The 26,948-nt window shown below is 44.7% G+C and overlaps 1 protein-coding gene across 3 annotated transcripts in view; it reads left to right on the top strand.

Moving 5' to 3' along the window:
- CEP192 (centrosomal protein 192) overlaps positions 1 to 26,948 on the top strand; it is a 241,915-nt gene that overhangs the window by 52,222 nt on the left and 162,745 nt on the right. For 2 of the 3 annotated variants that reach the window (XM_077270146.1, XM_077270147.1), the window contains exons 4-6: positions 12,662 to 12,765; positions 12,911 to 12,951; positions 13,128 to 13,272. In XM_077270146.1, coding sequence (XP_077126261.1) covers positions 12,662 to 12,765; positions 12,911 to 12,951; positions 13,128 to 13,272 — 290 coding nt within the window. Of the gene's footprint in view, positions 1 to 12,661; positions 12,766 to 12,910; positions 12,952 to 13,127; positions 13,273 to 26,481; positions 26,589 to 26,948 lie in introns of those variants that run through there. The other variant, XM_077270148.1, reaches the window with a different exon arrangement.

Raw genomic sequence — 26,948 nt, 5'->3', positions numbered from 1 at the left:
AATCAGCAGAAGCATCTGCTAAAAATGCGGCCGCCCCTCTTAGTACCGGCAAGGTGTTCAGTATGGAGTCACGGGACGCCTTCCCCTTTAGCTGGCCCTCCAGTTGGTCTAACCAAATCATTAATGAACGGGACGTGCATGCGGCTGCGACTGCTGGGTTTAGACCTCCTCCAGATGCTTCCCAGGCACTTTTGAGAAAAGCATCCGCTTTTTTGTCCATAGGGTCTTTTAAGACCCCCATGTCTTCAAAAGGAAGGGCAAATTTTTTAGACGCTTTGGCAATAGCTACGTCTAGCTTGGGGGCTTTTTCCCAGAAGGAGCAAGATTCGTCCTCAAAGGGGTACTTCCTTTTTGGCGTCATTAACGCCTTTCTCAAGGGTTTCTTCCACTCCTTTTTGATTAGTGCGGAAATAGTTTCATTGAGTGGAAAAGCCCTCTTTCTCTTTTGCTCAAGACCTCCGAACATGATGTCCTGAACCGACCTTTTGGGGTGAGAGTCTACTAACCCCATAGTGCTCCTCACTGCTTTAATGAGGCCATCGGTGTCTTCTAAGGGGAAACAGCTGTGACCCCCAGAGGAAGAAGACGATGACGAAGAAGAGGAGGAGGTGGTGGAGGAGTCAGATGAATCTGAGTCCGCACTATCCTTGTCTGTATTAGACACCGGGGACGGAGACCTGTGTTTAGTCTTCCTCCGTTTTTTTCCCCTTTTCAGAGATTTAAAGGTGTCTTCTACCTGATTCTTAATCAGGGTTTTGAGGTCAGCTGCAAACCCGGGAAGCCCCTCGGATACTGTTTGCTGTATACATATACTACAAAGTCTTTTCTCCCAGGTATTTGGAAGATCTTCTTTACACAGGGCACAAATCCTATGCTTGGTTTTCCCTAAGCTCTTCTTTCCCTAGAGAAAAAGAGACAAATAATACCCTTACTGTCTCTAACTTTCACGAAGATCACTTACCACCTCCAGGACCCATAAATACCGGTTGAGGATGCTCCATGTCCGTCTTTTTCCCCGACGCCGTACTGGACTCCTTGCTATGTTGGGACCTTTGGCGTTCTTTACCGGTGGTGTCCTGGTGTCCTTTTTGCTGTCGCCGTTTTTGCTGCTGCTGCTGCTGCGGCGATGCTGATGGTGGTGGTGGTGACTCAGGTAAGGGTGATGCCATGTCACTCATTCTGATTGCAGGTATGGCCTCACGTAGGCTGCTGTCAATCGACTGATGATGCGGCTGCCGCCGCTCTGCTCTGGCCGCTGCGCCGGTGCCGTGCTCTGCACTAGTGCTGCGCTCTGCGCTGGTGTTGAGGCTTGTGCCGCTGCTTGCGCTGCGGTCTTTCGCCTCCTGATGACTGGAGCCAGGTCCATTTTATATCGCCGCGCTTCCCGTGGTGCGCTTGCGCAATAGCTGCGGCCTCGTTCCCGGCGCCTGCGCAGAAGCGCCCATCCGGCGCCTGCGCAGAAGCGCCCATCCGGCGCCTGCGCAGAAGCGCCCGCAGAAGCGCCCATCCGGCGCCTGCGCAGAAGCGCTCTGTCGGCGCCTGCGAGAAGAGTCCCCCGCCGGCGCCTGCGCAGAAGCGAACGCCGCCGGCGGCTGCGCAGAAGCGCCCACCCGGCGCCTGCGCAGAAGCGCCCATCCGGCGACTGCGCAGAAGCGCTCGCAGAACGCCGGCGCCCACGCCATTCGGCGCCGCAGGAGCTCCCGCGCACGCGCGGGCGGCCCAAGATGGCGCTGCCCATGGCGCACATGAAACGCTGCCTCTCCGGAGCTCCCGGTTTGCTTGCAGCCTGTATGCGCGGTCCCTGCACGCCTCCTGGCCATGCAGTGTGCAGACTGACGCTTGAAGGGGGGAGAGCCGCGCTACCTCTCCCGCAACCACAGAGGGACCCCCCTGGATGTTGCCGCTGCTGCATCTTACCTAGGGAGGTGACCGCGAACTCCATGTCACCTCCCCCGCACACCCTAGAGGCCCACTAGCCCCAGCGGTGGCGCTTCGGGTCACCACACCAGCCGAGGCAGAGGGACCCCAGCTGCCTGAGTCGGACTGATTGGCCCCGGAATCCCACGATGATCTTCTTCTGGTGAGTCTGTAGGTCTCCCATCAAGGACAGGAAACCAACTGATGCGGGAGAGTGGTACCGCCTTTTTTATCTGTAGGTTTCCTGTCCTTGGTGGGCGGATCCCCTCTCTCCGTGGTGCCGTCATGGGCGACAGAGAAAAAGATTTTTTTTATTTTCACGGCTCTGCGTTATAAACTGTAGTGAAACACTTGGGGGTTCAAAGTTCTAACAACACATCTAGATAAGTTCCTTGGGAGGTCTAGTTTCCAATATGGGGTCACTTGTGGGGGGTTTTACTGTTTGGGTACATCAGGGGCTCTGCAAATGCAACGTGACGCCTGCAGAGCAATCCATCTGAGTCTGCATTCCAAATGGCGCTCCTTCCCTCCCGAGCTCTGCCATGCGCCCAAACAGTGGTTCTCCCCCACATATGGGGTATCAGCGTACTCAGGACAAATTGGACAACAACGTTTGGGGTCCAATTTATCCTGTTACCCTTGTGAAAATACAAAGCTGGGGGCTAAAAAATCATTTTTGTGAAAAAAAAAAAATAAAATTTTTTATTTTCACTGCTCTGCGTTATAAACTGTAGTGAAACACTTGGGGGATCAAAGCTCTCAAAACACATCTAGATAAGTTCCTTAGGGGGTCTACTTTCCAAAATGGTGTCACTTGTGGGGGGGTTTAATGTTTAGGCACATCAAGGGCTCTCCAAACGCGACATGGTGTCCCATCTCAATTCCAGTCAATTTTGCATTGAAAAGTCAAATGGCGCTCCTTCCCTTCCGAGGTCTGCCATGCGCCCAAACAGTGGTTTACCCCCACATATGGGGTATCAGCGTACTCAGCACAAATTGTACAACAACTTTTGGGGTCCATTTTCTCCTGTTACCCTTGGTAAAATAAAACAAATTGGAGCTGAAATAAATTTTGTGTGAAAAAAAGTTAAATGTTAATTTTTATTTAAACATTCCAAAAATTCCTGTGAAACACCTGAAGGGTTAATAAACTTCTTGAATGTGGTTTTGAGCACCTTGAGGGGTGCAGTTTTTAGAATGGTGTCACACTTGGGTATTTTCTATCATATAGACCCCTCAAAGTGACTTCAAATGAGATGTGGTCCCTAAAAAAAAAATTGTGTTGTAAAAATGAGAAATTGCTGGTCAACTTTTAACCCTTATAACTCCCTAACAAAAAAAAAATGTTGGTTCCTATATTGTGCCGATGTAAAGTAGACATGTGGGAAATGTTACCTATTAAGTATTTTGTGTGACCTAGCTCTGTGATTTAAGGGCATAAAAATTCAAAGATGGAAAATTGTAACATTTTTGAAAATTTTCGCCAAATTTCCGTTTTTTTTCACAAATAAACGCAAGTTATATCGAAGAAATTTGACCACTATCACGAAGTACAATATGTCACGAGAAAACAATGTCAGAATCGCCAAGATCCGTTGAAGCGTTCCAGAGTTATAACCTCATAAAGGGACAGTCGTCAGAATTGTAAAAATTGGCCCGGTCATTAACGTGCAAACCACCCTTGGGGGTAAAGGGGTTAAACAGGTTTCCCCTTTTTCTTGCACTTCTGAATTTTTTTTTTTTATGTTTTACATTCTGGAGGCTTCTAAGAGGACTTACGGGTCAGCCTTTGCCCGATTTCAAGATTGCGGACTATAAATTAAATTCAACTACATAGCAAATGTGGGGAGATTTTGCGAAGTGTTTTTTAATACTAAAGTTTTTGTGTTAGAACTCCTCGCTATCTCTTGGTTCCTCTGTTATTCCTCCTTTAAATGAATGGAAAAAAATTCTGCCTGAGCATTACCAATATTCTTGTCAATAAGGTGTGCCTCTTCACAGACTGATAGTCAGCATTGACAAGAGCAGTGGTAATTTAAAGAAGCACTCCCATCAAACTGAACTGTTTAATATATTGCAATCATCATATTATATAGCACTTTGTACTCAAAATTGCTCATTTTTGCCTTTCTACCCAGCTAATTCTTCTCTTTCTCGTTAGATCTATGACAACACATGATTGAAAACTGACTAGCTGAATCTTCTAATCGCTATATAGAAACAGGAAGTCTCTATTCCATGTATTTATCATTCTCTTCTTCAATTTCTGACATAGCTGGTCTACCCCTCCCACCTGCCAGGGAATTTGCAGTGATGACGTATGCAGGGAAAAGAGACTTCCTGTTCCTATAGTGGGGAAAATAAGTATTTGATATACTGACAATTTTGCAAGTTTTCCTACCTACAAAGAATGGAGAGGTCTGTAAAAAAAATTTTTTTATTATTGTAGGTACACTTTAACTGTGAGATGTAAAATCTAAAAAAAATTCCAGAAAATCACATTGTATTTTTTTCGTGCAATAAAATGTAATTATTTTATCACCTACCAACAGACCTGTTAGTTTTTCTTTAAGAAGCCCTCCTACTGCACCTATTACCTGTGTTAATGGCACCTGTTTGACCAGGTCCTTGACATGGTAAGGACATGGTTAATGTCCTGTTCTCTCAGGGTTATTTTTGGTGGCCTCTCTTTGGATCTGGGAGGGGCATTTATACTCACTCCAGACCAGGATTCCCTGTCAGCTATACGTTTGTTCATCTTGTCTGTGTGCCTGACCCCTGGAGTGTGTGCTCTCTTTGCAATATAGTTTTCCTTGCTCTCCGTGCTTACTCTGCTTGTTTGTTCTTTTGGATTTCTGACCTCTGGCTTCCCTTCTGACAATCCCCTGTCTCTCCCCTTTGGTACTTCGGGATCTCTTGGTTCTGATCTAAGCTTGTTTGTCTACTCTCCCTTGTATATTGTCTCCTCTGCACCCCGGCGTCTGGCTACACCCCTGACCACCGCCTACTCTGTCACATGGTTCAGGTCCTGGTTGTTACCTGGTTAGTAACCCGGCGCTTTGCTCAGCTCCCTTGCTGCTGTGTGCAGTGCTCCCCGCAGAAGTAATACCCGGGAGTCATGACAGTCCTCCCGTGTAGTTCAAAAACCTGAAGGGAACTGGACCACAGCCTCAAACATTGTCGTTAGTAACGCACTACACCATCAGGAATTAAAATCTTGCAAAGCACGCAATGTTTCCTTACACCAGCACATTACCAGGCCCGTTTGAAGTTCGCCAGTGACCATCTGGATGATCCAGAGGAGACATGGGAGAAGGTAATTTAGTTAGATGAGACCAAAATAGAAATTTTTGGTATCGACTCCACTCGCCGTGTTTGTAGGAAGAATAAGGATGAGTATAGCCCCTGAACACCGTCCCAACCGTGAAGCATGGTAGGGGAAACCTTGTACTTTGAGGGTGCTTTTCTGCAAAGGGGACGGGAGAACTGCACCATATTGAAGGGAGGATGGATGGGGTCATGTATTGTAAGTAGTGTTGAGCATTCCGATACTGCAAGTATCGGGTATCGGCCGATACTTGCTGTATCGGAATTCCGATACCGAGATCCGATATTTTTGTGATATCGGGTATCGGTATCGAAACAACATTAATGTAAAAATGTGTAAAAGAGAGAATTAAAATAAAAAATATTGCTATACTCACCTCTCCGACGCAGCCTGCACCTTACCGAGGGAAGCGGCAGCGTTCTTTGTTTAAAATTCGCGCTTTTCTTTCCTTTACGTGAGTCCCGGCTTGTGATTGGTTGCGTGCCGCCCATGTGACCGGGACGCAACCAATCACAGCAAGCAGTGACGTAATTTCAGGTCCTTCAGGATTTTAAAATTACGTTCCGGCGTTGTGATTGGTTGCGTCGCAGTCACATGGGAGACGCAACCAATCACAAGCCGTGACGTCACGGGAGGCTGGACACGCGCGCATTTTAAAATGGGCGCGTGTCCAGACTCCCGTGACGTCCCGGCTTGTGATTGGTTGCGCCGCGATCAACCAATCACAAGCCGGGAGGCTGGACATGCGCCCATTTTAAAATTTTAAAATGCGCGCGTGTCCAGCCTCCCGGCTTGTGATTGGTTGACCGCGGCGCAACCAATCACAAGCCGGGACGTCACGGGAGGCTGGACACGCGCCCATTTTAAAAAGCGCGCGTGTCCAGCCTCCCGTGACGTCACGGCTTGTGATTGGTTAATGGCGGCCATGTTGCCGGGACGCGGACAAATCACAGCAAGCCGTGACGTAATTTCGTCACGGCTTGCTGTGATTGGTCCGCGTCCCGGCAACATGGCCGCCCTGACCAATCACAAGCCGGGACTTCACGTAACCAAGTAAAAGCGCGAATTTTAAACAAACAACGCTGCCGGTTCCCTCGCTGAGGTCCAGGCTGCGTCGGAGAGGTGAGTATAGCGATATTTTTTATTTTAATTCTTTCTTTTACACATTTATATGGATCCCAGGGCCTGAAGGAGAGTTTCCTTTCCTTCAGACCCTGGGAACCATCAGGAATACCGTCCGATACTTGAGTCCCATTGACTTGTATTGGTATCGGGTATCGGTATCGGATTGGATCCGATACTTTGCCGGTATCGGCCGATACTTTCCGATACCGATACTTTCAAGTATCGGACGGTATCGCTCAACACTAATTGTAAGATTTTGGCCAACAACCTGCTTCCTCAGTAAGATATTCGTGGCTGGGTCTTTCAGAATGATAATGACCTGAAACACAAAGCCAGGGCAACTGAGGAGTGGCTCTGTAAGAAGCATTTCAAGGTCCTGGAGTGGCCTAGCCACTTTCCAGACCTGAACCCAATAGAAAATCTTTAGAGGGTGCGGAAACTCAATGTTGCCTAGGGCCAGCCACGAAACATGAAAGTTCTGGAGAAGATCTAAATGGAGGAGTGGGTCAAAATCCCTGTTGTACTGTGTGCAACCTTGGTCAAGAACTGCAGGAAAAGTCTGACCTCTGTAACTGCAAAGAAAGGTTTCTATACTAAATATTAAGTTCTCTTTTTCTATTGTTTCAAATACTTATTTCATGCAATAAAATGCAAATTAATTATGTAAAAACAATGCAATCTGATTTTTTTTTTTTCATTATTCTGTCTCTAACAGTTGAAGTGTGCCTACAATAAAAATTACAGACCACTCCCTTCTTTGTAGGTGGGAAAACTTGCAATATCTGCAGTATATCAAATACTTATTTTCACCACTATGTGTAGAACTTTGAAGGATTCAGTTTTTAACCCCTTTACCCCCAAGGGTGGTTTGCACGTTAGTGACCAGGCCAATTTTTACAATTCTGACCACTGTCCCTTTATGAGGTTATAACTTTGGAATGCTTCCATGGATCCCTGTGATTCTGACATTGTTTTCTCATGACATAATGTACCTCATGATAGTGGTAAAATTTCTTTGATATTACTTGCATGCATTTTGTGTAAGAAATATAAATTTGGTGAAAATTTAGCAACTTCCCAACTTTGAATTTTCATGCCCTTAAATCAGAGATTTGTCACACAAAATACTTAATAAGTAACATGTCCCACATGTCTACTTTACATCAGCACAATTTTAGAACCCAATTTTTTTTTTTAGGGACCACATCACATTTGAAGTCACTTTGAGGGGTCTATATGATCGAAAATACCCAAAAGTGGCACCATTCTAAAAACTGCACCCCTTAAGGTGCTCAAAACAACATTCAAGAAGTTTATTAACCCTTCAGGTGCTTCACAGGAATTTTTGTAATGTTTAAAAAAAAAAAAAAATGAACATTTAATTTTTTTTCACAAAAAATTTACTTCAGATCCTATTTGTTTTATTTTACCGAGGGTAACAAAAGAAATTGGACCCCAAAAGTTGTTTTGCAATTTGTACTGAGTACACTGATAACCTATATGTGGGGGTTTGGGCGCATGGCAGAGCACGGAAGGGAAGGAGCACCGTTTGACTTTTTCAAACCAAAATTGTCTGGAATTAAGATCGAAAGCCATGTCGCGTTCGGGGAGCCCCTGATGTGCCTAAACAGTTCAAACCCCCCACAAGTGACACCATTAGGGAAACTAGACCCCCTAAGGAACTTATCTAGATGTGTGGTGAGCACTTTGAACCCCCCAAATGCTTCACAGAAGTTTATAACGTAGAGCCGTAAAAATAAGTCATAATTTTTCCGCAAAAATGATCTTTTTTCCCCCAATTTTTTTACGTTCCAAAGGGTAACAGAATAAATTGGTCCCCAAGAGTTATTTTGCAATTTTTCCCAAGTACGCTGATACCCCATATGTGGGGGTAAACCACTGTTTGGGCGCATGGCAGAGCTCAGAAGGGAAGGAGCGCCAGATTTTACTGTTATGATTTGCAGGTGCCATGTGATCCATGTGGTGCCAAAACAGCAGAACCCCCCCCATAAGCGACCCCATTTTACTAATTACACCTCTCAATGAGTTCATCTAGGGGTGCAGTGATCATATTGACACCATGGGTGTGTCATAGGAATTTTATACCATCGGACAGCCATGCAGAGAGACTCGGGAGGAACGGAGCTCTATTTGCCTATTCAAGTGAATGGGTCTGTGCACGTCATTGTGTGTCCACGGACCGTGTGTCCATGGGCAAAACACACTGACATGTCAGTTTTTTAATGTCAGCACGGGCCACAAAACATCCAGAACACGTGCATACACATAACACACATGGATGTCATCCATGTGACACGTATAGGCGCCAGGGAAGAAGCGTTACAGTAAGCGCTGTTCCCCAGCGCCGGATGCTGAACACGACTCTCATCATTCTCCGCTTCTCTGCCGGCGATCGGCATAAGCAGAGGAGAATGATGAGAGCCATGTTCCCCGACGCCGGATGCTGAACAGTGCTTGCGGTAACGCTTCTTCCCTGGTGCCCGTCCTTGTGGTACTGATGTGGCATACGCATGCCACACGTGTGCCGCAAGTATTACACACACACACACGGACACTGACATATCCGGTACCGGAAATATCAGGACGTGTGAAAGAGGCGTTATAGCCGGTTTTTGTTTGGCTGCTGTCACACACTAAGGCTATGTGCACACATCAGGATTTTTTGCAGAAATTAACTGAACAAAATCAGACATTTTCTGCAAGAAATCCGCATGCGTTTTTCTCTCGTTTTTTTCGCTTTCTTTTCCGGAGGTTCTGGGATGCAATAATATAGTGGGAAATCCGCAAAATTAATGAACATGCTGCGTTTTTTACAGCTATGCGTTTTTTTCCACAAAAATTTTTGCAAAAAAATTACGGAATGCATTATAAATGATTAGATGGTGGCCCGATTCTAACGCATCGGATATTCTAGAATATGTATGGATGTATATAGCAGCCACATAGTATATAGCACAGCCCACGTAACAGTTAGCCACGTAGTATATAGCACAGCCACGTAGTATATAGCACAGCCACGTAGTTTATAGCACAGCCCATGTAGTATATAGCACAGCCCATGTAGTATATAGCACAGCCCACGTACACGGTGTTCCAAATTATGCAAATTGGATTTAAGTGTGATAAAGATTTGCCTCTGGAGTCCCTCGAACCTCAAGGTGTAGGCTCCTTCAAAGGCTTGCTGTGGTGCATAAACCTACTATTCGGCCACCCTTAAACAGTGTTCACAAGCAGAAATGGTTGCATTGGGCCCACACATACATGAAGACTAATTTCCAAACATTCTTGTTTACTGATAAGTGTTAAGCAACCCTGGATGGTCCAAATGGATGGAGTAGTGGATGGTTGGTGTATGGCCACCATGTCCCAACAAGGCTGCAACAACAGCAAGGAGGTGGAGGAGTCATGATTTTGGCTGGAATCATGGAGAAACAGCTGGTAGGGCCCTTTAAGGTTCCTGAAGGTGTGAAAATGACCTCTGCAAAGTAGATAGAGTTTCTGACTGACAACTTTCTTCTATGGTATAAAAAGCAGATATGTGCCTTCAGGAGCAAAATCATCTTCATGCATGACAATGCACCATCTCATGCTGCAAAGAATACCTCATTGGCTGCTATGGGCATAAAAGGAGATAAACTCATGGTGTGGCCACCATCTTCCCCTGACCTCAACCCTATAGAGAACCTTTGGAGTATCATCAAGCAAAAGATCTATGAGGGTGGGAGGCAGTTCACATCAAAACAGCAGCTTTAGGAGGCTATTCTGACTTCATGCAAAGAAATACAAGCAGAAACTCAATGGATGCAGGAATTGTGAAGGTGATATCAAAGAAGGGTTCCTATGGTAACATGTAACTTGGCCTGTTAGGATGTTTTGGAGTTAAATGGCTTTTTGTTCAGTGAATGTGACCTCCTAATGCTGCAAATTCCACAAATGAGCATTTTCAGTTCTTTAAAACATATCAAATGTTTAGAAATTCTACTGTGCCTAATAATTTGGAACAGTGCATTTTAAGTTTTTATTCATTTTGGAGATTATACTGTTATCATTGGGAGGTTTATTCAATAAACTTTGACGTATACTCTAACGGGTGATTACTTTTATTAGACTGACTGTCATTTGCACCAACCATTTAGGAAAATCAGAGAAAAATGTAATTTGCATAATAATTTGGAATATAGTGTAGTATATAGCACAGCCCACGTAGTATATAGCACAGCCCAAGTACTATATAGCAGTGTGGGCACCATATCCCCGGTAAAAAAATGAAAATAAAAAATAGTTATATACTTGCCCTCCGGCAGCCCCCGGATTCAGGTGAGGCATTTAGCGATGCTCCTCGCGACGCTCCGGTCCCAAGAATGCATTGCGGTCTCGCGAGATGATGACGTAGCGGTCTTGCAAGAGCGCTACATCATCATCTCGTGAGACCGTAATGCATGGCCCGGAGCGTTGCGAGGAATGGGAAAGGCGCCGGAAGGTGAGAATAGCACGATTTTTTATTTTTTTAAATTATTTTTAACATTGGATCTTTTTACTATTGATGCTGCATAGGCAGCATCAATAGTAAAAAGTTCGTCACATAGGGTTAATAGCAGCGTTAACAGACTGCGTTACACTGCGTTATGTCACGGTGTAACGCAGTCGGTTTAACGGACTGCTACAACGTTATGTGGGTGGCGGCCGCTGACTGGGGGGTGGGGGGAGTATGGAGGGGGCACTGAGTGCAGGGGAGTAGGGAGCAGCCATTTCGCGGCCGGACTGTGCCTGTCGCTGATCGGTCACGGCCAGCTGGCCGCGACCAATTAGCGACTTGGGATTTTTGTGACAGACAGAAAGACAGAAGTGACCCTTAGACAATTATATAGTATATGGGATGCGCATATGTATGCGTTTTTATAGCGAAAAAACGCGAAAAATCCTGAACGTGTGCGCACAGCCTTAAAGACGCTTTTTATTGCAAAAAAATGTTTTTGCATCACCACATTTTGAGAGCTATAATTTTTCCATATTTTGGCCCATAGTCATGTGAGGTCTTGTTTTTTGCGGGACAAGTTGACCTTTTTATTGGTACCATTTTCGGACACATGACTCTTTTTGATTGCATTTTATTATTACTCTGATTTTTGGGAGGCAGAATTGACAAAAACCAGCAATTCATGAATTTCTTCAAATGAGGTGGGGGGGGCGCGTTTATACTATTCCGCATGTGGTTAAATTGGTAAGGCAGCTTTATTCTTCGGGTCAGTACGATGACCGCAATACCTCATTTATATCTTTTTTTTTTTTTAAATGTTTTGGCTCTTTTATACAGTAAAAACTATTTTATATATTAAAAAATATATATTTTTGCATCGCTTTATTCTGACAGCTATAACTTTTTTATTTTTCTTGTGATCGAGCTGTATGGCGGCTTGTTTTTTGCAGGACAAGATGACGTTTTCAGCAGTACCATGTTTTATATCTGTCTTTGTGTTATTCCACTTTTTGTTCGGCGGTATGATGATAAAGCATTGTTTTTTGCCTTGGATTTTTTTTCAAGCGCAGTTGATTGCACGAAATGGCCGTCATCTAGTGCGTTTTCCACTGTATGTCTTCCTGCTGTGGTTTAATGTGATATTCGAATAAAGGACAATTTTGGGAAGGTGAGTGCCTTCCGCTACTTTATTTTGGAATCACCTGTAGCAGCGCACACAGTGGGTGCTGCACTACTTATCTCACAGCTCAGGTATGTAGTTGCCAGGTCTCCCTTCCTCTCAGAAGCTCAGTGCAGGAGGACAGGAGCACTGGCCAATGAGTACATAGCCTGTGGTGGCATCACGGTCACATGATCGTGATGTCACTACAGGTACTCAACCAGTCTCTACATCAGAAGCTTCACTGTTTATCAGTGGAGTTTCTGCTGTAGATGCTGGGGCCCCCAAAGAGTGTGGGACCTTGGCAGCTCTCTAGTCTGCCTTGCCCTAACGCCGGCCCTGCATACATTTTCATCACTGTCCCCAATGGGGCTCATAATTTAAATTCCCTATTAGTACGGAGTGTGAGAGGAAACTGGAGAACCCGGAGGAAACCCACGCAGACACAGGGAGAACATGCAAACTCCTTGCAGATGTTGGTGGGATTTTCACCCAGGACCCCAGCGCTGTAAGACTGCACTGCTAACCACTGAGCAACTGTGCTTTTCCTACATGGTGTTGCGCTGTTAAATCTGCTAATGGCTATTTCTTCCAATCCTTTCAAATGAAATATATATTTTCTTTTTTTCAACAGAGGAGACTTGAATAAGTTTATTGAAACCAGCAATATTATAACTCAGTTGCAGAAAACTGAATTGCCAGGACAAAAAACACAAGAGAAGTCCCCTCAAAGAAATGGTATCTAAAACTTTTTTTTTTTAAATGTTTATGCAAAAGATGCAGCAGCATAAATCAAGACTTCTGTGCCAAATAAGAGAATATTATGCTCTATAGCTTTTTAAATTTTATCTTTTACTCCTTCTCGTATTTTTTTTCCCCTTAGATTTTCAATCTGATGTTTTTACTGAAGGCGAAAGTGACTGGGTACGTTTTTTTTTTTTTTTTTTCCCTTCTCTTGTGTGTGTGTACTCTTAAATAAACTTTTAGAATTGTATACCACTTGTGCTCAGGTAAATGTTGTGTTAGTGCAGTAATTGTTTGCTCATAATTTCTTTCCCAGAATAGTAGCAACTAATAGTTCAGTTTAATCTACTTTTCAGGTTTCCAGTGCTCAAAGCTTATTCAGCAGTACAGGGAGAGAAAATCAGAATTTGCCTCCTGCTGTAGAAAGACGTTCATCCACAGGAAGTTTCTTAGAAAATGAAAAACTAATATCTATTGCCAGCTTAGATGGCAGTTCTTCAGGTAATTGTCATTTTTTTTTCCTGTATGTTATTCAGTTCTTATAGTTTCCAAGTACATCACTGTCAAGTTTTTTCTTTTTTTTGTTTTTCTTGTTTTGAATGTGTATGAAACCAGTCATTTGTTTTTTATCCTTATGTTGCAGTCAATGTGGAGCGCTCCCTTTTTGGATTTAGCCATGTTAGACAGGTGGGGCAAGTCCACACTAGCCACAGATTAGGTATCATAACATGGCCTTTTTTTTGTCAGTGTACAAATGTGTTAGATTTGCTCATTTAAAAATGAGGTTAAAAAAATCTTTGTCAGACCTTGGCGTTGAGTATTTCCTGTGGATTTTTCCTTACTGTATTGTCACTCCATGCTACAGAAGTCTCACATGGAGATGCTTATGTTAAATGTTTACAGAAAATATTGACAGGTGGTGGACAAGGTCTCGTGATTACTGATTCCTTGTTTGGCAGCACTTGTTTCACTAGAGTATTATAAGGTGCCGTGCAATATGTTGGCGCTACATATATAACATTATTATAATAAATATCCCATTTTGAGATGCCCTAAGTTTTTACTGTGTCATGGATACTGTGGCTGCAACAGTAGACCCCCTGCTCTTCCTCCTGAGTGCAGCACTTACAAAGTACTACTACACAATTTAGAAAGGAGGGGTCAGTGCACTAATTCTGATTGCAATTAGCTACGCTGTTTTAATGAATGACTGTCGGCTAGTGTGCAGAAGCTACAACGAGATCCTTGTTAATTGTGCTTTAATACGCCACGCCAGTAAAAGTGTACAATCCTATATAGCTAGGAGACTCAACTACAGTTAATCCTACAAATATTTGTATTAAATCATGATTACTTTGAAAGGTTCCCAGTAAGAGAAGCTGTGATCTTTGGGTACGCTGCTCTTTTAACAATACGCAGTACTTTAAGTTGCTTTAGAAGGTTTTCTTCTACTTTTATTCCTTGTGGTTTAGGTAGGGTGTGGCATTGTGTTAATATCACTACCTTCAGGCATCATAGTTTCCTTTTGATGTTTTAAAGGCTTTTATTTTCCTTTGCTCTTGCACTTTCTTTGAAACGTGGTCCTAGCACTATACGTGGATGTGTCTTACACCGGGTTTCCTCCTACCTATAACCATTTGTGCAAAGGAATTTCCACACTAATGAATACTTCATAACATTGCAGGATGTTACCATACTTTATCCTGCATCATATTCTGATAGTGGATTCATAACTGGCTTAGTGATCGTTCTCCATGGTAATAAATGTTTGCACAGCTAATTTAAAGAGTGTTTCTAGAGGGGTACCACAAGGCTCTGTCCTGGCTCCAGTCTTGTTCAACATTTTTATAAAGGATTCTAGATAAGGGAACTGAAGGTAAACTAACCAAATTTGTAGATAATGCACAGCTAGGAGGGATAGCTAACTCTATAGAAGACATAGACAGGATTCAGAAAGATCTAGATAATTTTGAAGTGGGCAACCACTAATGGAATGGTATTTCACAGGGATAAATGAAATATTCTACATCTGGGCAAGAAAAACAAAAATTACATCTACAGAATGGGCTTAAAAGAACTAAGCAGCAGCATGTGTAAAAAAGACTTGGGTATACTAATAGAACACAGACAGCACATAAGTCAACTGTGTGATGCAGCAGCAAAAAAAGGCAAGCACAGTTTTTGGATGGATTAAGAGAAGCATAAAGTCTAGATCACGTGAAGTAATTATCTCCCTCTACTCCTCCTTGGTCAACCCTAATTTGGAATACCGTGTCCAGTTCTGGGCACCACATTTTAAAAAAGACATTGAAAAACGGGAGTAAGCTCAGAGAAGAGCTACCAGGATGGTGAGCGGAATGCAAAGTATGTCCTACGAGGAATGATTAAAGGATCTGGGAATGTTTAGCTTGCAAAAAAGAAGGCTAAGAGGAGACTTAACAACTGTCTACAAATATCTGAAGGGATGTCACCGTGTAGAGGGATCATCCTTATTCTCATTTGCATATGGATACATGAGATGCAATGGAATTAAACTAAAATGGAGAAAAAATAGATATTAAATAAAACCTTTTTGGCAGTGAGGGTGATCAATGAGTGGAATGAGAGGTGACGAGTTCTCCATCAATGGAAGTCTTCAAACAGAGGCTGGACAGACATCTATATGAGATGTTTTAGTGAATCCTGCATTGAGTAGGGAATTTGACACAATGACTTTGGTAGTTCCTTCCAACCCTAACATTTTATTATTCTCTTTACCCATATTTTAAGTCTTTTATTAGAACTTTTTAATGTACACTAAAAGTTTAGGGTCGCCCAGAAAATTTTGTTATCCATGAAAGCTCATACTTTTATTAATCAAATGAGTTGCCAAATGAATTTAAAATCTAGTCCAGACATTGACAAGGTTCGAAAAAAAGATTTTTATTTGAAATATTTTTCTCCTTCAAATTTTGCTTTTGTCAAAGAATGCTCCCTTTGCAGCAATTACAGCATTGCAGACCTTTGGCATTCTAGCAGTTAATTTGCTGAGGTAATCTGGAGAAATTTCAACTCCCATGCTTCCAGAAGCCCCTCCCACAAGTTGGTTTTCTTGATGGGCACTTTTTGCATACCATACGGTCAAGCTGCTCCCACAACAGCTCAATGGGGTTGAGATCTGGTGACTGTGCTGGCCACTCCATTACAGATAGAATACCAGCTGCTGCTTCTTCCCTAAATACAGTAGTTCTTGCATAATTTGGAGGTGTGCTTCGGGGTATTGTCCTGTTGTAGGATGAAATTATCTCCAGTCAAGCACTGTCCACAGGGTATGGCATGGCGTTGCAAAATGGAGTGATAGCCTTCCTTATTCAAAATCCCTTTTACCTTGTACAAATCTCCAACTTTACCATCACCAAAGCAACCCCAGACCATCACATTACCTCCACCATGCTTGACAGATGGCATCACACTCTTCCAGCATCTTTTTACAAATGTTCTTCTGTGTGATCAAAACACCTGAAACTTTGATTCGTCTGTCCATAACGCTTTTTTCCAATCTTCCTCTGTCCAATGTCTGTGTTCTCTTGTCCATATTAATCTTTTCCTTTTATTAGTCCATCTCAGATATGGCTTTTTCTTTGCCACTCTGCCCTGAAGGCCAGCATCCCGGAGTCGCCTCTTCACTGTAGACGTTGACACTGGCATTTTGCGTGTACTATTTAATGAAGCTGCCAGTTGAGGACCTGTGAGGCGTCTATTTCTCAAACTACAGACTCTAATGGCTAACTGAAAAGATGGTAACAAATTGCAAGCTTTCGAGACTACACATGTCTCTTCATCAGGCAAAGACTAAAAGAAATTCTGAAGAATCACATATTTATGCACAGCATAGCACAGAAAAAAAAAACCCATGGATAAGACTGGTGTCATGAAGCAGAATTACCATGAGTGATTAATAGTTATGTCCATAAATATTGGACCAGTTCTTAGATAAGTAATGTTTTATTGTCCCACTGATTGGGGTCTGGTTCTGTTGTGATCAAGTCAAGCAAATAAGGCAGCACACTGCAGCGCTGAAACATGCAAACATGAAACACGAAAATTGAACTGTATTACTGCACTAGAAATATGAAAAATGAGAGCGTTTAGCGCATAAAAATGGCCAATTTTATGTGTACCTGGGAGCCACTTTACGGCATCTCTCTTATACCAGGTCCTACGCTTTCCTTTCCTCGCTGAGAATAAACGTCTCCATGTGAATGGGTACCTATGAAAACCTCTTCTCAGACTAACATTCTCTCTTTCTGTGGAGGGGTAATGGACCTGCTGCAATTAAAACACCTGTGGCTAGGAGGCGGAGTGCTCGGTCAGAAGGCTAAATAATACATTTGAAAATACTGACCGTCACATCCAAACATAGACTAAGTGTGAACAGGTGCTGAACCTAGAGTCACCAACTCTTATATAGTCAAGCAAATAAGGCAGCACACTGCAGCGCTGAAACATGCAAACATGAAACACGAAAATTAAACTGCATTACTGCACTAGAAATATGAAAAATGAGAGCGTTTAGCGCATAAAAATGGTAAAAAAAATTTCAAATGGTTCTGTTGTGATGACCCCACATAGTCTGAGGGGCAAGTTCCTTAGTTGATGTAAAAAGACATAAATCCATGCGACACATTCATTCCTGCAATAAGACTGTCAAAGGTCGTCATCAGTTTATATTCCCATACTCTTCTGTCTCTCTTAGATTTGAAGCTACCTTTTAATACAAGTGATTTCATGTCCATAATGTTATGATTTGGGAGACAAAAATGTATTGCCACAGGTAGATCCATTCTTTTTTCTCTTATTGTGTGGCGGTGAGAATTCATTCTTGTTCTAAGCTTTTGCCCTGTCTCCCCCACATACAGACCCCCAGTTGGACATTTAGTACAAATAATTAGGTACACCACATTAGAAGTGTCGCAGCTGAAAGTACCTGGTATCTTGTAGTCCTGATGTGAATTGGGGATCTTTTATCTTGTCCGTGGTCATTATAAACGGACAGGTTTTACGTTTTTTCTGATTGCAAGGAAAGGTACCTGCAGCTATTGGAGAGAACAGGGAGCTCTTGACAATGATGCTTCTTAGATTTGGGGGCTGCCTAAAACACAGTAGTGGGGGGTCTGGAAAAATTGATTTTTCCAGACCCCCCACTACTGTGTTTTAGGCAGCCCCCAATCTAAGAAGCAGTAGTATCGTTGTATATTAACCTTGGTGGTCCTCTTGTGCTCTGTAAACCAACTGATGCATGGGAGAGGTGCCGCTTTTATGTATCTGTAGGTTTCCTGTTCCTGAAGGGCGGATCCCCTCTCTCTGTGGTGCTGTCATGGACTCCGAAAAACACCGTTAACCGGTGAGTAACTAAGACTTTTCCCACTCACCCCCAGAGCAGGTGGACATTCTGGGGGCTGGATCTTGGTGTCCTTCCCTTGGTAAACTCTAAAGCTGCGAGTGTACCCTGAGTTACTCTCACACAGCTTATAGAGTTTTTTCTCAGTCGCCCATGACCGCACACCAGAGAGAGGGGATCCGCCCTTCAGGGACAGGAAACCTACAGGATAAAAGGGCGGTACCTCTCCCCTGCATCAGTTTGGTTTCCTGTCCCTGACGGGGAACCTTCTGGACGGTACCTGAGAAGCTGGAACCGTGAAGAAGCCTGGAATCCGGAGCCGGCCAGTCCGAGTCCTGGCAGCTGGGAGGCCCCTGCCACGGCTGGTGCGGTGTCCGAAGCCGCCACGGCTGCGACCGATGGACCGTCAGCGTGAGCGGGGGGAAGTGTAGCCGCCACTCCGGATAGGAGGCTGGGGCTCCCGACACTCGGCCGCACTCAGGACGCTGGCGTTTCCAAAATGGCGCCGCACCGGAGGTGATGTGATGACTTCCGGTTCGGGGGCAGCGCTGTAACTAAGGTGTACCAAGATGGCGCTGCCCCGGAACTGGATTGCTTCATTTCCGGGTCCCTGACTGCGCGCGCATGCGCAGTAGCATGTCGAAAAAAAAAAAAAAAAGGGTACGCTTCCTCCTTCACGCAGCCACAGAGGAGGGGCTATTAAGAAGCGCTCTGCTTAAAAGATGGTGCGCATAGGAGACTCCTTGCTGCATGCCGTCCCAAGGTAATAGAGCCATGGAAGACAGCGATCAGCAGCTCCAGCCGCCGCCACCGCAGCAGCAGCAGCGCCACCATCAACGACCGAAACCGGACGCACAAAAGAAGCGAACCTCTACGGGCACCCGGAGTTCTCGGTCTGGTAGCCATTCCACGCAACGTAGCAAGAGTTCCAGTGTGGTGAATCGGCTACCATCTACGGATCTCTCACTTCAAGATCCTACCCCTCCTCCAGAACCGGTACCTGTGGCTGCGTCTGATTGGTGAGTGATCTTCGTGAAAGCTCATTTGTTTGTAATTGGGGTCCCTCTTCTCCTTTATCCTAGGCAAGGAAGAGAACGGCAAAAACAAAGCACAGAACCTGCCCATTATGCGATATAGAATTACCGCAATCTTGGGATAAAAAGTTATGTGATTCGTGTATTGGTCAAGTCCTCTGCGAGGAGACTCCAAACTTTGCCTCTGAGTTACGGTCCGTAATCAAAACAGAGGTGGAATCTGTGTTTAAAACCCTTAAAGGAGAAAAGAAAGTCAGTAAGGAAAAACCTAATCCCTATAGGAACTCTGATTCCTCCAGCTCTGATGTCGTAAACTCAGATACACAGGACTCCTCCTTCTCTTCTTCAGATGACGAAAGGGGAGGTCGTCATTGTTTTCCCTTAGATGAGGTTGACGGCCTTGTTAAAGCGGTGAGGTCGACAATGGGTGTATTGGACCCTCGTCCTGGCAAAACCGTTCAGGATGTCATGTTCGGAGGACTATGCCAAAAAAAGCGGAAAGTTTTTCCCCTAAATGAAAATATACAAACCTTAATCAAAAGAGAGTGGGAAAAACCAGAGAGGAAAAATGCATCAGTTCCCTCTATCAAAAGAAAATATCCATTTGAAGAGGAAGCTTCCTCTTCATGGGATAAGGCTCCCAAACTCGACGTGGTGGTAGCTAAAGCCTCAAAAAGATACGCGTTACCATTTGAAGATATGGGAACCCTAAAAGATCCTCTTGACAAGAGAGCCGACACCTTTCTCAAAGGTGCCTGGGAGTCGGCAGGGGGATGCCTGAGACCGGCCATAGCAGCGGCTTGCACGTCACGCTCCCTTATGATCTGGATTGACAACTTAGAGAAACAACTGAGGGATGGGGTACCCAGAAATAAGGTTTTAGACTCTATTCCCATGATTAGAGGTGCCGCGGCATTTTTAGCCGATTCGTCTGCCGATTCGATTAAATTAACGTCTAAATCTGCAGCCCTCTCGAATGCCGCACGCAGAACCCTGTGGCTTAAAAGCTGGCCAGGAGATTTACAAACTAAACACAAACTGTGTTCTATTCCGTGTGAGGGCAAGTTTCTCTTTGGAGAGACTCTAGACGACATCCTGCAAAAAGCAGGTGATAAAAAGAAGGGGTTCCCCATCCTACCTCAAACGTTCAATAAACGCCCCTTTCGGAGTAAGAAATTCTTTAGGAGAAGACCGCCAAGAGAACAAAACCACTGGGATGATGGGAAAAGAAGAGAAAGAGGTTTCCTCTTCGGTAGTTCCCCACGAGATAAGAAACCCCCCCCTAAGTGACATCTCCCCCAGGGTGGGAGGGAGGTTGTCTCAATTCCTCCCGGCCTGGGAAAAAATCACTACCAGCCCCTGGATACTAAATCTGATAAACGCGGGACTTCAAATAGAATTTTTTTCCCTACCCCCCCGACATTATGTAGTAACTCCACTGAGGTCTTCTCCCCAACAACAAGAAGCTCTAGAACTCGAAATCCTAAAACTATTGGACAAAAATGTCATCCTGTAAGTTCCCCCTCTGGAGAGAAAGAAGGGTTTCTACTCCCCATTATTTCTGGTTCCCAAACCAGACGGGTCTTTCCGGACCATAATAAACTTACGGAAATTAAACACTTACGTAAAGAACAAACGATTCAAAATGGAATCAATAAAGTCGACAATAAAAAACCTGTTTCTGAACTGTTTTATGATAGTTCTAGATCTCAGCGACGCGTATTATCACGTCCCCATCCACAAGGATTCTCAAAAATTCCTCAGACTGGCAGTGGTCATGAAAGGGCAGATAAGGGAATACCAGTACAGAGCCCTTCCCTTTGGCATATCAATCGCACCTCGCATCTTCACCAAATTGGTAGCAGAGATGATGGCACATCTAAGAGAAGAGGACATTTTAATCGTTCCATATTTGGACGACTTTTTGATTGTAAGCAGCTCGGCCCAACTCTGCAGTCAGCATTGCCAAAGAGTGATAGACATTTTGAAAAAACTAGGCTGGTTGGTGAACCTTCAAAAATCAAAACTGGAACCAACCAGGGTTCAGGAATTTTTGGGTCTCACTTTGGACTCAAGTTCCCAAGAATGTCGCCTCCCAGTTCAGAAAAGACAAAAGATATTACATCTAGTGTCGGAAGCTTGTTCAAAACCATCCATGTCTCTCAGGAAGGCGATGTCGTTACTGGGGTCCCTCTCTGCTTGCCTTCCAGCAGTTCAGTGGGCGCAGCTCCACACGAGACCCCTCCAGTGGGACATTTTAAAAAACCAGAGTTTGCTAAGAGGTCGATTAGAGGGTCGCATGACTCTAAGTTCGCCTGTTATTCATTCCCTAACCTGGTGGTTAAATCCCACCAATCTATCAAAAGGGATTCCATGGGTGATAGAGAACCCTCAGATAGTAACAACAGACGCAAGTCCCACAGGGTGGGGGGCTCACCTGAACAACAAAGTCGCTCAGGGGGTATGGTCGAGTCAGGAACTCGAGACTTCCTCAAACCAAAAAGAGCTGAGAGCGGTGAATCATGCACTACGTTTTTTCCTAAGAGAATTACAGGGGCATCACGTCCGAATTTTTTCGGACAACAAAGTAGTTGTAGCTTACTTGAACCACCAGGGGGGTACCAGGTCTCAAACATTAATGGAAACTAGCTCCGAAATTCTCAGCCTAGTACAGAACAGTTTTCTATCCATATCAGCCCTACATATAAAAGGAGTGGAGAACCAGGAAGCGGACTTTCTAAGTCGTACCCAACTAAAACAAGGGGAATGGTCCTTGAATCAGGGAATCTTCAAAAAAATCACAGACTTATGGGGCATCCCTGTAATAGACCTCTTTGCAAACATGCACAACAAGAAGGTGAAAACCTTTTGCTCCTTAGATCCCAGAGGGAATCCTCAGGCAGTAGATGCATTTACGATTCCCTGGACACAAACTCTTGCATACGCATTTCCTCCCATCATCCTCATTCCAGCAGTTCTGCGAAAAATCAGGCAGGACAAATCCAGACTTATCCTAATAGCCCCCTTCTGGCCCAAAAGGGCCTGGTTCTCCTGGCTGAGGATGCTATCGATCACCGATCCCTGGGTCCTTCCGGATCTTCCGGACCTTCTGTCTCAGGGACCGGTGTTCCACCCCCAGTCAGAGAATCTCCACTTAACAGCGTGGAATTTGAGAGGTCACTATTGAGGGATAGAGGTTTTTCTAACAAACTAGTTTCTACACTAATGAAAAGTAGAAAACCCGTGACCACAAAAATATATGGTAAAACTTGGCAAAATTTTTTATCCTCCTCCGGGGTCAGGTTACAAGACTGGGTTCCAGTGACTGAAATATTAGAATTTCTACAAAAGGGGTTAGACCTGGGCCTTTCAATAAGTACCTTAAAAGTACAAATATCAGCTCTAGGAGCACTGTACTGTGAAAACATAGCAGCAAACCCTTGGGTGATACGGTTTATCAGAGCAGCCGCAAGGTCTAAACCTGTAACAGTAAAAAAATTACCAACTTGGGACTTGAACCTGGTCTTGTCAGCCCTGACAGAACCCCCGTTTGAACCTGTAGAGTCAATACCTCTTAGGATTCTATCACTTAAAACTGCCCTCCTAATAGCCCTGACATCGGCCCGCAGAATAAGTGATCTCCAAGCCCTGTCCGCAAACCCTCCCTTTACACAAATCCTGGATGATAAGGTTGTACTAAAAACAGACCCTGCCTATCTACCCAAAGTAGCATCCATATTTCACAGGTCCCAGGAAATAATCCTTCCTTCCTTCTGTCCAGACCCTAAAAATAGGAAAGAAGAAAATTCCACACACTAGATGTGAGAAGGTGTCTAATCCAATATATTAAATCCATCCAACAGTGTAGGAAGGAAGGGTCTCTTTTTATCTGTTTCCAGGGGCCTAGGAAAGGACTCAAAGCTTCTAAGGGCACTATTGCTCGATGGGTGACAGACGCAATAGCCTTGGCCTACTCATCCACCGGGAACGCCATTCCACAGGGACTGAAGGCCCACTCTACAAGGGCTATGGCGACCTCCTGGGCCGAAAGGTCAGAGGTACCATTAGATCAAATCTGTAAGGCGGCCACCTGGTCATCACCTTCAACCTTTTTCAGACACTATCGCCTAGACCTAGCCTCCTCGTCTGACCTAACCTTCGGAAGAAGGGTTCTACAGGCTGTGGTCCCTCCCTAACCAATATATCTCTGCAATTCTCTCTGGTGTGCTGTCATGGGCGACTGAGAAAGTCATAGTTACTCACCGATAACGGTGTTTCTCAGAGCCCATGACAGCACCTACTTATTCCCCCCCTCATCACGTGTGTGGTGAGCACATTATTTTGTGTGAAGTGCCTTTTCATATAGACACGGTGTTTACCTGTTAAGCAATATGATAAAATTGTACATTTTTTGTTGTTGTAACTAACCTGGAGGACCTCCGATGCTCTGTAAACAAAACTGATGCAGGGGAGAGGTACCGCCCTTTTATCCTGTAGGTTTCCTGTCCCTGAAGGGCGGATCCCCTCTCTCTGGTGTGCTGTCATGGGCTCTGAGAAACACCGTTATCGGTGAGTAACTATGACTATCCCATACCTCGCCCTCTTGCTGGGCAGGTACTGACAGAACTGAAGCCTCCCTTTGAAGTGGATGAGGGATTCATCCACACAAATTTCCCTTTGGGGAATGTACACTTCAGCAAACTTGTTGCTGAAGTGTTCGATAACCGGCCGAATTTTGAACAGTCTATCAAAATTTGGGTCATCGCGGGGAAGGATGTCCATATTCGAATCGCCTCAAAACGTTTGCGATTCATAACCATGCCATATATTGGAATTTGATATAAAATATCAGTACTCCAGTATTGGCGAATTTCTGGTTTCTTCACAATCCCCATGTGAAGGACCAGTCCCCAATATTTCATCATTTCTACTGAGTCAACGGGACTCCAAGTAGAAAATGAAGAACTAGGGTTTTCTGCAAAAAATTGCAGGGCATACAAGTTGGTTTGCTCCACCATAAGACTGACAATTGACTCCGAGAAAAAGACTTTGAAAAAGTCTATTTCCCTGAGGTTGGCAGTCTCGAACTGGATTCCTGATTGGGGAACAAAATCAGGAATCCAGACGGGGGCACTAGTGCTAGGTTGTGCGTGACTAGCACTAAGTTGGGCGTTACTCACACTTGGCTGTGGGCCTTCTCCCCCGGCCTCTGGCTCTGCTTCCCTGGGCTCCGGCTCTTCTTCCCTGGGGTCCGGACAGTTTCTCGTCCTGCGACTTCTTGGTGGTGGCGAGTCCGTGTCACTGGAGGAGGAAGAATTGGGAGGAATAGAGAAAAGTCGGGTCCTCTCCCTCACTAGCGGCTTCGGAGGCAATAAAGGAATATGCCTCCTCTGCTGAGTACACCCTTTGTGACTGGGATGAGCGGGACATTGTGTGTGGTGTGTAGAAAAAAAAAAAGTAAAAAATCAAAACTTTATTATAGTGTGTATTTGCGAGTGTTTGGTGAAACTTTCTACTGCAGGCCTTTAGGCGTGGGGGGCTGAGGAGATGCAGGAGCTGGCAGCAGCAGCAAGGGGGACGATCAGCGGGGCACAGGGGCGATCAGTGGGGCATGGGGGCGATCAGCGGGGCACAGGGGTGATCTGCGGGGCAGGAGGGAGCTGTGCGGCGAAGGGGCCTGAGGAGATGCAGGAGCTGGCAGCAGCTGGGGGGGTGATCAGGGGGGTAATCAGGGTGATCACTGGGGGGGCAGGAGGGGGCAGGGGAGATGTAGGAGACTGCAGCAGGGAAGGGTGATCACTGGGGCAGGGGGGTTATTTCCGGGGCATGGGAGGGAGTGGAGGTTGAGGGGGAGGATCGTACGGCGGGAGGCAGAAGGGGGGAGTACCGGATGGCGGACAGGCGGATATCAGGCGGCGGCGGTTAGGCGGCAGCAGGCAGGAACCTCACTCTCCAGCTTCCACAGAAGGTATGAAGCTGGAGAGTGATGTCAGCCATGTTTCACTCCGCCCCTCCACATCTTATTGGAGGGATAGCGTCACATGGATGCTAGCTCCAATCAGAGCTGGGGGGGTGAATCAGAGGTCACAGGAGTGATCGTGGCCACGGGGGGGGGGGGGGGGGAGGCGGGGCAAAGTCACCCTCCCGGGGGGTCAACTAGGTCCTCACGTACCTGTGGGTCGGGTGACATTTCAGTGACCCCGGTCACCCGACCGGCATGAACGCGATCAAACCCTGACACACATGCTGCGTTACAGGTCGGATTGGCACCGACTTAAATGACGCAGCGTATGCGTCATAGGTCGGGAAGGGGTTAAATCACGCACCCCACCCCCTTTCTCCCCATTCCAATTAAAACATTAGAAATGACCACATATTGGTATTGCCCGATCTATCATATATAAAAATAATTAATCTGATCATAAGCGACGTAACAAGAAAAAAAAAAATCAAAACACTAGAATTGCGTTTGTGGTTTTTTTGGTCACCGCAACATTACTTTAAAATGCAATCATGGGCAATCATAAGATCATATCTACACCAAAATGGTATCAATAAAAACGTCAGCTCGGTCCTCGCCCAGCTGCAGATCACGAAAAATGGAGACGCTATGAGTCTTGGGAAAATGGTGACTTTTTTTTTTTTTTTTTAAACTGCTTTTATTAAAAAAAAAAAGCTATATATGGTATCTACGAACTTGTAATGACCTGGAAAATCATAATGGCAGGTCAGTTTTAGCATATTTTAATGAACATGGTACAAAAGAAAAAAAAATTGTGGAATTGCACTTTTTGCAATTTCACCGCACTTTTATTTTCCATTTTTCAGTACACTACATGACAAAAGCAATGGTGGTGTTCAAAAGTACAAGTCGTCCCGCAAAAAACAAGCCCTTGGCCATATTGATGGAAAAATTAAAAAATTTATGGCTCTGGGAAGAAGGGGAACAAAAAAACGGAAACTCAAGAACTGAAAAACCCAAGGTGGTGAAGGGGTTAATCCTGATTAATACTTTTGACCACAGCATGATACCATCATTGGTCTGAACTGTGTGCTCTTCCAGACTGCTAGTAGATGCAGCCTTCTCTTTGGAGTTTCGGAGAAGTGCAGGGAGACACTGAAGCTGGGCTGATGCTGCTGTCCTGCCTGTCAGAGCAGTGCTAATAGGCTGTAAAGCATACAGCCTGCTTGCGCCATGCTTTATATGCCTAGGTAACCAGCTGTTTTTTCCATATAAAAATGAATCTACATAAAAAGTTGACTAACATTGTGACTGTATTTCATCATATATTATAGCCCAGAGCAGCCTTCACAATAATGCGAGCTTTGGATTTATCCAAAGTATATAGACCAACAATTGCATATGGCGTACTACCAAAAATCACAGATACCCAATAAGAAAGGTGAGTACCAACCATACATAAAATATAAAATATTTTATTGATAATGCTTAAAAACAAAATAGTAAAGGGTTTACATAGTACAAGAAAAATGGGGACAAGGCAGAGTAGCCCCAAAGCAATCCGTATAGAGATTAATTAATCAAATACAATCACATAAAAGGGAATCATACCCAGTAGGTGAAAAAAAAATATAATATATACATACACCAGCAGGGGTCAGTGTGGCTCCTAGAAAAAACGTGTAGGTCAGTAATCCCAAAATGGTTTAAGGAGCAATAATGGTGTGCTACAAAAAGGGCTACACCAAAAGGAGGGTTGAAGGGGGTATCAATGTTGGTACAGTTATATTGGCAGTATAAC

Source organism: Ranitomeya variabilis, chromosome 6 (genome assembly GCF_051348905.1).
Source record: "Ranitomeya variabilis isolate aRanVar5 chromosome 6, aRanVar5.hap1, whole genome shotgun sequence".
Lineage (NCBI taxonomy): Eukaryota > Metazoa > Chordata > Amphibia > Anura > Dendrobatidae > Ranitomeya > Ranitomeya variabilis.
The sequence above is the reverse complement of the archived record's forward strand: the minus strand, read 5'-3'. Positions and strand labels throughout refer to the sequence as shown.